At 39.3% G+C, this 14209-nt stretch overlaps 1 protein-coding gene across 1 annotated transcript; it reads right to left on the reverse strand.

The window, feature by feature from the left end:
• Nucleotides 1-10671: 10671 nt before the first annotated feature.
• Nucleotides 10672-11256, reverse strand: LOC135438953 (uncharacterized). Its single transcript, XM_064697513.1, has 2 exons — nt 11061-11256; nt 10672-10997 (listed from the first exon to the last, which is right to left on the reverse strand). Exons 1-2 carry the CDS (start codon nt 11254-11256, stop codon nt 10672-10674), a joined length of 522 nt encoding a protein of 173 aa, XP_064553583.1.
• Nucleotides 11257-14209: the final 2953 nt, after the last annotated feature.

Genomic DNA, 14209 nt, shown 5'->3' on the forward strand with positions numbered 1-14209 from the left:
GGCACCCGGCTGTCTACAGCTACTTCTGCCGTTGCCCAAAAATCAAAAACAACTTCTGAACATTTTCCATATGAACCAACAACAACCATAATCAAAACAAACGACTCGGCAATGAAAAAAGCACACCCCAAATTCTGTCCCTGCTATCCCTTTTTGGTTTGAAAATACAGCCTATGATCTAAGCTTCTACACTCTTCTAACTTATTGTTGTGGTTTCTAAGCACTGATATGCCTTTAATTCGCAAAGTTATGTCTTCTTCTTCTCCACTCGCTTTCAACTTTCAACTAGCAGCCCAGCAGATTTTATAATTTTTCATTTTTCGATCAGCAAGGCACCCTTTCTCAAATAGGGTATTTTAACTATTCATAAGTTTTATAACCAAATACCACTAACCTTCTTATATACACATATTTGACCCAATGTCTGAGAAAAATATAATTTCGTATTTAATGTGCAACTATTAGTACAATCAATAATAATTGTTCTCTTGAAACATTCCATACCATTTCTCTAAATAAGGGTATCAATGCCTCGACGCGCCAAATAGTTGTTGGCATGTGTGTCTCATCTCACACACAGAGGCAAAAAATATGCATGCATGTGTTTTCCAAGCCAAGGGAAGTATATGAATTTTTTCTTTGAAAATTTGAAATGAAATTTAGATGCTAAAAGCCTAGATAGAGAACACAAATTTCTAATAGCATCACCGACCGATGGAGGTGTTTTATTTGCCAGTCCGGCCAGCTGTGCCCCTTTTCACAGCTAATTTTGTCAGTGACGCTATTAGAGCCTACATCTAAGAAGAAGGGTGTAAGTAGGAAAAAGTGCTCTTAAGTAAAATTAAAAATAATCTTAATTTGCTATATTATTTAAGAATATATCATAAATAGGAGAAAAGAAAGTAAAAAGATTGTTAATAAAGTAAAGAACTGTATGCTAGATATACAGAGTGTTAAGTAGATAGGATGAAGACATAGTATTGGGAAAGTAATGGGAAATCACTGACCCGGTGGGGGAAAATTTACAGCCTGTCCGGCAAGCTATGCCCCTGCTCATAGCTGGGAATGGTCAGTGACTTCCCGAAGGTATCCTGAAAGCAACGATTTTATTAGGGGTAGAGAAAGTTCGGTAGAGAAAACGTGATGCAAACTATTGTAATTTTTACATAGCACGCGAAAAGGATTGTGCATAGCGTAGTCTGTTGTGCACGTAGATAGGAATAAGGGGCGGTAATTTCTGGTTGGTCTAGCCGGAACAGAGAATTGAAGACGCCCTAGCAGAAAAGGAGAATCTATATCGCCAACAACCAACTTATGTAGAAAGACAACACCGAGAATTGTCCTACGGTTGGTTAACGACGGAAGGTTAAGAAGAAGCAGCCTGCTGGAATAGGATGGCAACCGAAGATTAGGGTCCCAATTTAAACCTCGTAAGGCAAATAGCAGAAATTGCTTCTGAACAGATTCAATACGATCCTGGCTATTGTTATACTGCGGAGACCAGATGCAAGAGCAGTATTCAAGGATAGGGCGAACAAGAGAGATGTACAGAAGTTTCGTTATAAAAGGATCGTTAAACTCTTTAGACTATCGTTTAATGAATCCAAGTACACCTTTTGCCTCATTAACGATGGTATCTATGAGAAGATTGAAACAGAGTTTAGAATCAAAAAGAACGCCTAAATCCTTAACTGTTAGTATACGTTGCAATGGAGTATTGTCGATTGTATAACTGACCAGATAAGGTGTAGTACGATTAAATGTCATAAACATACACTTTGAACAATTCAGATGCAATTGATTGGCCGAGCACCAAAGTTGCATAGCGTTCAAATCGTCTTGAAGACGAGAATGATGTAGGGGATTGGTGTATGATAGAATAAGTTTCACGTCGTCCGCATACATGAGTACACGGGCATGGGATATAACAGAGGGAAGATCATTTATAAAAAGAGGTAAAGAGTAAAGGTCCAAGATGACTACCTTGAGGAACACCAGAAGTAACGTGAACCTGTTTAGAGGTAGTCAGCCTCAGCATTACTCTTTGAGTCCTACCTTTTAAATAAGAACTAATCCAAAGCAATAGAGACGGAGGGAAACCTATTCGGTCAAGTTTAAAAAGTAAAATGTCATGGTGCACGGAGTCAAACGCCTTACTGAAGTCAGTGTAAATGGCATCAGTTTGCATTTTCGAAAGGAAAGCATCATTTACCAAGGAAGTAAACTCAAGCAGATTGGTCGTAGTAGACCGATTCTTTACGAATCCATGTTGAACAGGGGAAACAACTGATTTGCAGAAATGCTGCAAATTCGAAGTGATTATTTTTTCAAATAATTTAGGAATAGCGGACAGTTTTGCAATGCCCCTGTAATTTAGTATATCAGACTTTCCACCTTTCTTGTGGAGAGGAATGATATAAGATTCTTTCCAAAGAGATGGAAAGACAGAAGAATCGAGGGATAGATTAAAAAGCTTTAGCAATGGATAAACAAGGGAAGAACTACACTCCTTGAGTAGACAACTAGGGATATTGTCAGGCCCAGGAGAGAAAGAAGATTTTAAAGAATTTAAAGCTAAAAGGAGAGAGGAATGGGAAATAATAGGGGGAAGTATAGAACTAGAGGAAGTAATAGAATAAGGGTAAGAATTATTATTAGGACAGACTGAAGAGTAAGTTGATTGAAAAAAATTAGCAAAGAGGTTAGCAGAATCAGAGTCATTGCTAGCTTTATCCATCCCGAGAGAAAAAGAAGATGGCAAACTTGAAGATTTACGCTTCGAGTTTACAAAATTGTAAAACTGTCTTGGATTTAGGGAAAATTGCCTTTTGCAACGAGTTAGATAATTCTCATAGCATTGAGAATTCAGAAGAAAGAAGTTCGACTTGGCTATGGAATATTTAGCCAAGTCAATACACGAACCAGACATTTTAAACTTTTTAAAATATTTTGATGTTATATTTTTTAGATTCGTTAATCTGGGAGTAAACCAAGGTGGCTTTGAAGAGGTACTCGAAGGAATTGACTTGGGAATACACATATCTAAGAGGGAGTTTAGGGTGATATAAAAAAAGGTAATAGCAGTATTCATGTCAACCGAGTCATATAAGAAAGACCAATCGGTTGCATAAATAAGCCGATTCAGCAAGGAATAGTTTCCTTTGCGAAAGCAACGGCGGGGCTTATTGGCTGATGAGCACGAAATGAGAGGATTACAAATGAACATTGCAACCTCTAAAGTAGGATGATATACATCCTCAGGAAGAGATAAAGGAGGGGACCTAGATACATTAGAAATAAGGTAGTCGTTAACAAATACAAGATCAAGTGTTCTATTCAAATGATTAGAAATTGAATTGATTTGAAACAACGAAAGGTCAAGCATGCAATCTATAAAGTCATGCTGTGCTGAGGGCACTAAATAATTTTCGGCAGTGAAAAGTGACCAAGAGATGTTCGGCAAATTAAAATCACCCAACACAATTAATAGGTCATTATCACGCACGTGTGAAGAAACTTCTTTAATACAAGAAATATGTTTCATATAAACTTGAATATCAGAAGAAGGAGGAACATAAGAGCATGTAATATAAATATTCCGTGTAGGAAAAGACACCTTGACTGAAACAATCTCAGCGTCAGTAGGCGTACTAAAACAGAAAAGTTCTGACTGGAGAGTGGCTTTAACGGCAATTAATACCCCACCACCTCGAGTCAGCCGATCATTTCTATGCAAAATAAAATTTTTCGAAAAAACCTCAAAATCAGATATGGTTGAATTTAACCATGTTTCTGAAAATGCGATTATATCCGAATCGAAGGAAGTGCTGGCCATGAAAAGATTTTTGAGTTTTGAAATGAGACCTCTGACATTCTGATAATGAATAGAGACTTTGTCAGAAGAAGAAGTTAGTTTTTTGGGGCAGAAATGGTACCTTGTATTGAAGGGACTGGAAGGGTGACAGGCTGGTTACGCTTTTTTGGCTTGAACTCGTGAACAATCATGTGTGGAGGCCAAAATTTGGGATCACAAATGATTGGGAACATATCATGTGAAACATTTATTTTGAATGATGATATTTCACGAGGAGTGGAGAAATTAAATTTAGTAATTGACACGCTAGCAGAAGATTTGCTAGCAATATAGGCTGCCAATGACTCAGAGGTGGTGTCAGACGAAAGTCGAGACACAAAAACTTGCCTACGAGGGGCAACAACAGTTAACGTAGGCGCTGATGGGGCTGCAGGGAGAACAGGATTTGGTGGGGCTAAAGAGGCACCATGATTGTTTTTAACAATCTGGGCAAGATTGCGCGCAGGTCTACCTTTGCGGCCAGGAGCTGAGGGGGCTGAGGCAGTTTGGTTAACTGGGACAGGTTCAGGTACAGGGTCTAATGGGACTATATCACGGGATAAAACTGGGGTAATATTTGGGCAGTCGCTCGGAGAAGGCGATAATGACAACATTGGAGTTGAATCCAAGTTGCTCGGAAGGGACAACAGAGGCAAAGGTGTCTGGACAGACGGAGAGGGCAACTGCAAAAATTGAGGCTCCAACCGGCGATTGGTTGGAGACTCGAATTTATATTTGCTAAGCAACTCACAGCTCGAATCAAAACTACTCGAGAGCTGCTTAGCCACGCTATTTAGTTTTAAGAATTGATTTCTCACAGACTTATACATTCTGGAGAAATCAATTTGCTTGTCGATGCATTCTGGGCACGACCAGAGAGCGGCGAGAGCGCGATGCACAAGAATAAATTTGCAGCAGCGAACACACGCACAAACAAGCAAAAGAATCAAAACAGGCAATAACAACAATACGGAACTGACGCCGCGTTCAATAAAAGCCATTGAGTAATAAAGAGACAGAGGAGGCTTTTGGATCAAAAGCTCTTTTTCGAAACACTTCATGAGAGATAGCGAGGTTGCAAACAAAATTGAGTATAACTCAATGACAAATTGCAAGCACAACACTCGGCTGTCTATAGCTACTTCTGCCGTTGCCCAAAAATCAAATACAACTTCAGAACATTTCCCATATGAACCAACAACAACCATAATCAAAACAAACGACTCGACAATGAAAAAAGCACACCCCAAATTCTGTCCCTGCTATCCCTTTTTGGTTTGAAGCTACAGCCTATGATCTAAGCTTCTACACTCTTCTAACTCATTGTTGTGGTTTCTAAGCACTGCTATGCCTTTAATTCGCAAAGTCATGTCTTCTTCTTCTCCACTCGCTTTCAACTTTCAACTAGCAGCCCAGCAGATTTTATAATTTTTCATTTTTCGATCAGCAAGGCACCCTTTCTCAAATAGGGTATTTTAACTATTCATAAGATTCATAAGTAATACCACTAACCTTCTCATATACACATTTTTATCTAATGTTTGAAAAAAATATAATATCGTATTTAGTGTGCAACTATTAGTACAATCAATAATAATTATTTTCCTTAAACATTCTATACCATTTCTCTAAATAAGGGTATCAATGCCTCGACGCGCCAAATAGTTGTTGGCATGTGTGTCTCATCTCACACACAGAGGCAAAAAATATGCATGCATGTGTTTTCCAAGCCAAGGGAAGTATATGAATTTGAGAAGATTGCAACATTCTGTTGCGAATGTGACGTCACAGCTTAAGGCTTTTTGTGTGCGATCGTGGCGTACAATAAAGTAATAAAAAGTACGCGCCGTATGCGTAACCCTTTGATTTAAATGGCATGGCCTGCTCGTATTCAATTTTTCTACCTACTTGTGCCGAGACTCGGCTATGCAACAACAACATTAGAACCCAAATAGTGTTGTTGTTGTTTCTGCGCGCTGCCTTGTTGGAACGACAGAGAAACCAGCAACAAACACAGTGGCATTATTTGTCCCTTTTCTTTGCACTGAGTTTCCTATGTCGTCATCATCGCGCAGAAACTTTTGAAGATCAAGACGGACGACGAAAAAAAATTGGGTTTTCGAGCGCACTGTTGTTGTTTTGCGAGTGATTTGTTGTTGCTTCCTATAGTAAATGAGCTTTATTTTTGAGTTGGATTTTGCGTTTGCGGACCAACCCGATCTACCTCTCGGGATTTTCAAAACGGTAAAAAAAGCTCGGAACAAGCCTTCAGCTCTGTCTCTTTATAACTCAATGGATGACATCAGACGACTGCCATATGGCAAATTAACCTGCTCTCTCTGTCGACTACCGATATCGATAATAGCTCTTATAGGCCACATCATTCCAGCTAGCGAAGGTTTTTGTCACTTTTTGACAGTAACTAGTTCTTTTTATACCCTATGTCATTGAATAGAGACAGGGCTGAATAGTCACTCTGAGCTTTTTTTTTTAATTTTTTTTATCGTTTCAAAGTTAATGAGTGGATCGAGCCCATAGAGTTGTAAACATTGAGTTTATTTATTTTACTCTTTATTACTCAATGGATAGAGCCACACCGCGTGGCGTGACGGATTGGCCTCTGAGTGGCGTCAGGTTTTTTTTTGTAGTTTTAAAGAATTCAAAAAGTATCAAAAAAATCAGAAAATAGCAGTCATTTAATAAATATTAAATGCACATAATTTTATACTACAGTATAATTTTCTTAGCTGCCTCAGTAATTTTTTGCCAATCTATTATAGTGTGTATATGCATTAAATATCACCCTATATTTAAATACTGTAGTAGTATGATTTTCTTTATTGATTTAACTTATTTTTTTGGGTTACCTCTTTTTTAACAACACGTCTTCTTACTGCTAGTACTGTAGAGAAACTGCCTTCCACTTCTTCTCCGCATCCGCTTTTCTTTATCGATATTACATTTGCTTCATTATCGATATATACTTATCGTACTGTTATAATTAACATAGATAGTGAATGTGCGTCAAATTAGCGGCGGTGAGTTAGCGTCGATTTTTGGTACTTGGTATCGGAAAAGGAATCGGTCGATTCTGGGTTACCTCTTTTTTAACAACACGTCTTCTTACTGCTAGTACTGTAGAGAAACTGCCTTCCACTTCTTCTCCGCATCCGCTTTTCTTTATCGATATTACATTTGCTTCATTATCGATATATACTTATCGTACTGTTATAATTAACATAGATAGTGAATGTGCGTCAAATTAGCGGCGGTGAGTTAGCGCCGATTTTTGGTACTTGGTATCGGAAAAGGAATCGGTCGATTCCTTTTCCGATACCAAGTACTAAAAATCGACGCTAACTCACCGCCGCTAATTTGACGCACATAGATAGTGACACTATGTTGCATACAACAACAAACATAAAGCCAAAAGCGCAGAGCCACTTGAGTTTATTGACTCAGGCTCATATTACGCAGTGTTACGGCTGCCTTGTAAAATAAGAAAAGTATGTTTGTTTATTTTAATGTAGTCAGAAAGTGTCAGCTGATTCTTAATAATTTACATTTAAGTGGCAACCTTATCTTGTAAGAGAAAATTGTAAATCGGGTGATGTGGCAACGCTAGATGTCAAAAGCATTGGAAGGATCCCGTTGATTGGAGAGCTTTTTTTTGTATACCAATGCTGAGACCAAATCAAAGCGCGTGGCGTGATTTCTTTTTAATTTCGGCGGCTCTACGAAGCAGACGTGCAGTTAAGAGCTACACCAAGTAATCTTTTTCAAGCTGAGAAGACCGGTTGTCTAAAGACACGTGGAAGAAATTTACCACCAACCGAATACTGATCAGTAGGCCAATATAACAGCCGGCGAAGTTTAGGCCGTGTGGCCATAGCCACGGGTGTGAAGTCCACCTCGAGGGTCTGCCACCACGAGTGTGGAATTCTAGAAGAACTTTCTCTATCCACTTTTTTTTTTTTTTTTTTTTTGTGTTAAAATTCTTTTATTTATGGCTACGCGACCTGCTTGCCTTTTATCAGCGTGTGTAGCTCTCTATCCACGGAAAGGCGAAAATTTCGACGGAATGCTGTTGGCATAAGTAGCTTCGACGGCCAGAGAAATAGCTTAAATTTCACTGTGAAAGGAGCAACAAGCACGCATAGCCCACGTGTGACCACGAGTGCTTCTACATAACCTATATCTTCGGAACGCCAATGTTAAAATGGACCCTGCTAAGCCATCCACGTAGATAAACGGCAGCACAGCCTTCGTTATGAAATCTGCCAAAGAAAACTAACATCGGCTTCAAATTAAGATCTTCGCCAATCCAAATTATTAATGGTGCAGCGTGGACCGACCAGACAGTAGATCCAGAGGAACGAATGACGGGATGAAATTTTAATTGGAGCGCTGACCTTGAATTATTCCTAGTATATATAATTTTTTTGTAAGCCAAGTTAAACAAATATTAGCAGATCATGTTTTTCTTACAATGATTTTTGCAAGGATCGGTATACTTGCTTGTGGAATGTAAGCTAATTCATATATACGAAAACTAAAGTCTTTTTCATTTACAGATGGTGCTGATTTGAGCTCAAACATCACTTTCATAAATCATCGTTCACCGACATCATTTAAAATTCATACTTCATCATGTGTAAAACGCTATATTCGCACGTAAGTTGTATCGTATCCTCAATGAGCAAAAACAAGTTAATTAAAGACATGATCAAGATAGCATGCTCTTCTAGCATATAAAGTTTCAAAGCTTTAAAAATCAGTATAAGCGTTGATATAATGATCAAGAACAAGATCATTAATATTTCATTAAATGTATCAGTAATATAATGATATTCACTTTGATGTAAATCTCATTTGAGGCATGCAGATGTGGAAGTATAAAGGCATGGTAGAAGTTTAAAATGTAACTAAATAGCACTAAAAGGGACAATCTCATATATTTTTACACACGAGGATTGTCATGGCGTTGCTTTGATCAGAGCAATTTATAGGGAGGGAAAATTAAGTGTGTAGCCTCAGTTATGCCATCCAACTGAGCCAAAAACTATCGTGAACGATAACGTCTGTCCGCTTTTCAGTTAGTACCGCTTTATAAGCACCAGTCTTGACACGTGTATTTGTTATTTATTGTTTCGGTAGCAGTAGCATTCTTAGGCTATGAGTTTTGTTAGTTTAAAGATCTCACACCCCATCCGGCGAGCTAAGCAACGCAACCAGACGTGTCAAGCAGGCAACGAACACTCATAAGAATAGAGCATCAATAAGTTAAACAGCCCTAGGTATCATGCATATATTAGTGCGCTATTCTAGCCGCCTACAGCCACCAGCGTTACAATAGCAGTGCGGACCGCTAGTACTCTAGCAATCCGGATGCTAAAAGCAAGTTTTTTTTCGGGCTCAAGATTCTTACCACAAGGGCAGAAATCTCTGATTCCAACATTTGATTCTTTATTTGATGCACTTTAAACTTATTTTAAAAAACGAGAAAGAAGTGCTATCTTCGGCACACCGAAGATTTAATACCCTTGCTGACCCAACCTTTTCAAAATGCTCATAGTGCTTTGCCCGTATCTAAGAAGCACAGGGAAAATAGTTAATGCCGAGTTTGGTCAAGATATCTTGAAAAACAAAAAAAATTCCATACAACAGCATAATTTTCGACCGATCGTTCCTATGGCAGCTATATGATATAGTTGTCCGATCTTAATAGGATTTTGCATATATATGGGGAGCGTAGTAAAACTAATAAACACCGAGTTTGGTCAAGATATCTTGAAACACATAAAAATTTTCCATACAAAAACTTAATTTTCGACCGATCTTTCCTATGGCAGCTATATGATATAGTTGCCCGAACTTAATAGGATTTTGCATATATATGGGGAGCGTAGTAAAACTAATAAATACCGAGTTTGGTCAAGATATCTTGAAAAACATAAAAATTTTCCATACAAAAACTTAATTTTCGACCGATCCTTCCTATGGCAGCTATATGATATAGTTGCCCGATCTTAATAGAATTTTGCATATATATGGGGAGCTTAGTTAAACTAATAAGTACCGAGTTTGGTCAAGATATCTTGAAAAACATAAAAATTTTCCATATAAAAACTTAATTTTCGACCGATCGTTCCTATGGCAGCTATATGATATAGTAGCCCGATGTGAATAAGATTTTGGATAAGTGGAGGGAGCATAGTTAAACTAATAAATGCCGAGTTTGGTCAAGACATCTTGAAAAACATAAAAAATTTCCATACAAAAACTTAATTTTCGACCGATCGTTCCTATGGCAGCTATATGATATAGTTGTCCGATCTTAATAGGATTTTGCATATATATGGGAAACGTAGTAAAACTAATAAATACCAAGTTTAGTAAAGATAACTTTATAAACAAAAATGTTTTTCATACAAGAACCTACTTTTCGACCGATCGTTCCTATGGCAGCTATATGATATAGTGGTCCGATCCAGCTGGTTTTGACATATGAACTGCGTGCAACAGAAAGAGGGACTTCTGCAAAGTTTCATAAAGATAGCTTTAAAACTGAGAGACTAGTTCGCATAGAAACAGACAGACGGACATGGCTATATCAACTCGGCTGTTGATACTGATCAAGAATATATATACTTTATGGGGTCGGAGATGTCTCCTTCTATGCGTTACACATTTCACGACAAAATTATAATACCCTCTGCAAGGGTATAAAAAGTGATCATCAAGATGGGTAGATTTCAACTTTCCACGAGCGTGTACTTAGTGGAAAGGTAATATTTAAAATTTTAAGCCCAAAACATTCAACGGAAAAGGTCCAAGACCCGCTGGTATATAAAATAGAGGCAAATAATTAGCACTAGTTGCGAGAGTGGTTTATATAGCGGATAAGCTGCGCATGTGGCACGTGAGTCTTGCACCCGGCCCTCCACATCCAGCTGATTCCACTGGCAGTCCTCCGTACGGCTGCAGTCAGCGCCGTATGGCACAAGCGGCTCGGGAAAGGTGTCCGTCAAGCAGGTGGTCATAATGTGATTGGGCACATAATCCAGAATACAGGCGCACTTCATAGCCTGTGGCAGGCAAATTGAAGTGCCGGGGCATTGCTTATTGTTGCTGCAGCTCAAATCTGTACACGGATGTTGGACATTAGTTTGAATGCTGGAAGGATGCTAATTTCGAAGACACTCACCCAGAAGCGCCAGGCAGTTGCCCTGGTGCTGCTCAAAGTGTTCCTTGCATACGCAGCGCTTTAGCGACATGTCGCAGACGGCATTCCGCTGACATTGGGCCGACAGCTCACAGGCTCCATCCAGAGGGATGTAGCCCAACTGTGGCTGATCTTCGGCTGAACTAAATCCGAGCAGCAAAATCAAGAATAATAGCATTATACGCCTATTTTTTTTATAGTTAGATATTGATATTAAAGACATTTTTATACGATTGTTGCTATGGTGTGTTTTTGACCACTCCTTTTCTTTTTCGCTCTTTCCGTTTTATTTCACAAGCTTCTGCTCCTGATTGATGACATCAGACGACTGCCATATGGCAAATTAACCTGCTCGATAATAGCTCTTAAAGGGCACATCATTCCAGCTAGGGAAGGTTTTTGTCACTTGTTGACAGTAACTAGTTATTTTTATACCCTATATAGACCGGATGGACAACCAATGAAAAAGTGTTGGTCACCAAAAATTGGTTTGCATCTTGTCCAACGAGCGAGTAAGATATACATATGACATCTTTTGATCGCTCACACTACAGGAAACTGCTTTGGCTTACTCTCTTCCATATGATTTGTGCGATAGAACGGCATCGCTGTTAATTTTTATCTCGCTCGCACTTACTCTCAGTGCTCTCAATGCTCTCTTCATGTCTAGGTACCGTTTAAATGTTTGTGTGTGCATGTGGCCGCACAAGCAAGAATGCCCACAAATTCAATTTTCGTCAAAAGTCGGTGGCATTTCTTCCCTTTTGAGGGGACGAGTAATATGAAATAATGAAAGGGTTTGCCAAGTCGATGCGAAATTCTTGCATTTTAGCTCGGTATTGCTGGAAAGGGTACCTAAGCGTTGGCATGTGTGCATTTAAAAGTTTTTGGACTTGCTATTCACGCATACTTGCGTATTTTGTATATGAATAGAAGCATTTATGCGCATGTGTGCCTGTTGGTCCCTGCCTGGCTGTCCGATCCAAATTTGACAATATTTTGTGATTTCTGAATTTCGAGCTCTGCACACACACACACACAGACACAAATGTGTGTGAATGGGCAGATCATGGGCGCAGAAGAAAATATCATTTTTGGTCCGCGGTTGTCGCGCACCCTTCTTTTTATGATTTTGGGTTTGAATCGATGAATGAACGTTGACCCCTGCAGTAGCCCGTTGGGTGGAAAGGGTAAAATTTTGCCAAGCACCTGTACCTGCATATGTAGGTCAAGTGACTGATCACTTAACTAGTTTTAGGAAAATTGTGTAAAAAATAAAATCTCTAAAATATTCTGTTCGCAGCAGAACGCCCTCTGAATAATATTATATCTGAATTACAATATATCTTTACTTCTCAAATCACGATATTGAAGTCACATACTATTATTTTTAAACCACCATAAAATACCATTGTAAATTGCTCACCACTAATCTATCGATAGTTTTTTGGTTAGTGCCCTATGTCGTTGAATAGAGACAGGGCTGAATAGTCACTCTGAGCTTTTTTTATCGTTTTAAAGTTAATGAGCAGTGGATCGAGCCCATAGAGTAGTAAACATTGAGTTTATTTATTTTACTCTTTATTACTCAATGGATCCAGCCAAAGCACGTGGCGTGACTTCTTTTTTGAATTTCGGCGGTACTACGAAGCAGACGTGCACTTAAGAGCAACATCAATTAATCGTTTTCAAGCTGAGAAGGCCGGTCGTCGAATTTTTGGCGGAATGTCGTTGGCATAAGCAGCTTCGACGTCCAGGGTTGCAGCTATAATTTCAATGAAAATAGTTTCTGTCAAGCCATCTACATGTACATATATATAAACAGCAGCCCTGCCTTCGATATTAAATCTGCTAGCGAAAACTAATAGCGACCTCAAATTAAGATCTTCGCAAATCCGATTTATTCATGGTGCACCGACCAGACAGTAGCGCCAAAGGAAGGAATGACGTGCTGAAATTTTAATTGGAGCGATGTCTTTGAATGAATTTTTTCTAGTATATATGTATGTATGTATATCTTCTAGTATCCGACTTAAGCAAATATTAACTGATCATGTTTTTATACCCTGAACCCATTAAAAATGGGTAAATTTAGCTGTAGGTCCTCCTAAAGGCACCTGGACACGATAGCATTGACGCAAGGACGATAAAAATGCTTCCCAAAAATTGTATCCAGTTGCTGACCAACGTAATTAACCAATGTTGTGAGATTGCACATTTCCCTTCCCAGTGGAAACGAGCTGAGGTAATTTTAATACCAAAGCCTGGTAAGTTTACTGGCGACTCTCTCTTAAATGCTCGAAGTAGTTTTTTTTACGAGAGTGCTGCCAGTATTGAACGAGGCTGGTTTGATCTCAGACCATCAGTTCGGCTTTAGGCGCCTCCACGGAACACCGGAACAGTGCCATAGGATATTAGAGCGAATATTACAGGCATTCGAAGAAAAGAAGTACTGCTGTGCGGTCATGAATGACGTGAAGCAAGCCTTTGATAGGGTATGGCACCCCGGTCTATTGCACAAACTCAAGGCAGACTTACCAGCATCTTTCTTTAAATTTCTCAAATGGTTTATCTCCTGCAGGCAATTTTACACCAAATGCGGTGACGCTACCTCGTCTGTTAAGAGCATCAGAGCCGGAGTCTCGCAAGGCAGCGTTCTGGGACCACTACTATATACAGTGTACACAGCCGACATGCCTGTCAGCCCGGATCAGTGCCTCTTGGTCGCCACTCCCTAGACAGCTGGCTGAAAAGGTGGAACATCGCGTTCAACCAAGAAAAATCGACCAATACCACTTTCATGCTGCGCAAAGGAAACTGCCCCCAGTTTTCCTGGATGGATTACTGATTCCGGTGAACACAACGCCAAATTATCTAGGCATCACACTCAACAGACGGCTGACATGGCGCGAACACATTGTGCGCAAAATAAAACAGGCTAATAAAAAGCTGAAGCAATATTACTGGCTGATCAGCAGGCACTCCGAAATGAAACTTCGCGTAAAGCTGTTACTCTATAAAACAATTATCAAGCCATCTTTGGGGTACCGCCAGCAGGAGCAACCTGAGCATTATTCAGCTGTTTCAAAGTAAATCTGCAAATTTTATCTAACGCTCATATTTACCATGAA

Source organism: Drosophila montana, unplaced genomic scaffold (genome assembly GCF_035044405.1).
Source record: "Drosophila montana isolate Dmon_TW-CO22-7 unplaced genomic scaffold, ASM3504440v1 contig_402_1, whole genome shotgun sequence".
NCBI lineage: Eukaryota > Metazoa > Arthropoda > Insecta > Diptera > Drosophilidae > Drosophila > Drosophila montana.

Bases quoted from the DNA above. Each gene is read 5' to 3' on its own strand.
- LOC135438953 (XM_064697513.1), bottom strand. From the start codon at position 11,256: ATGCTATTATTCTTGATTTTGCTGCTCGGATTTAGTTCAGCCGAAGAT. The intron at 10,998-11,060 runs GTGAGTGTCTTC...ATCCGTGTACAG, and splicing joins CAACTGCCTGGCGCTTCTGG to ATTTGAGCTGCAGCAACAAT.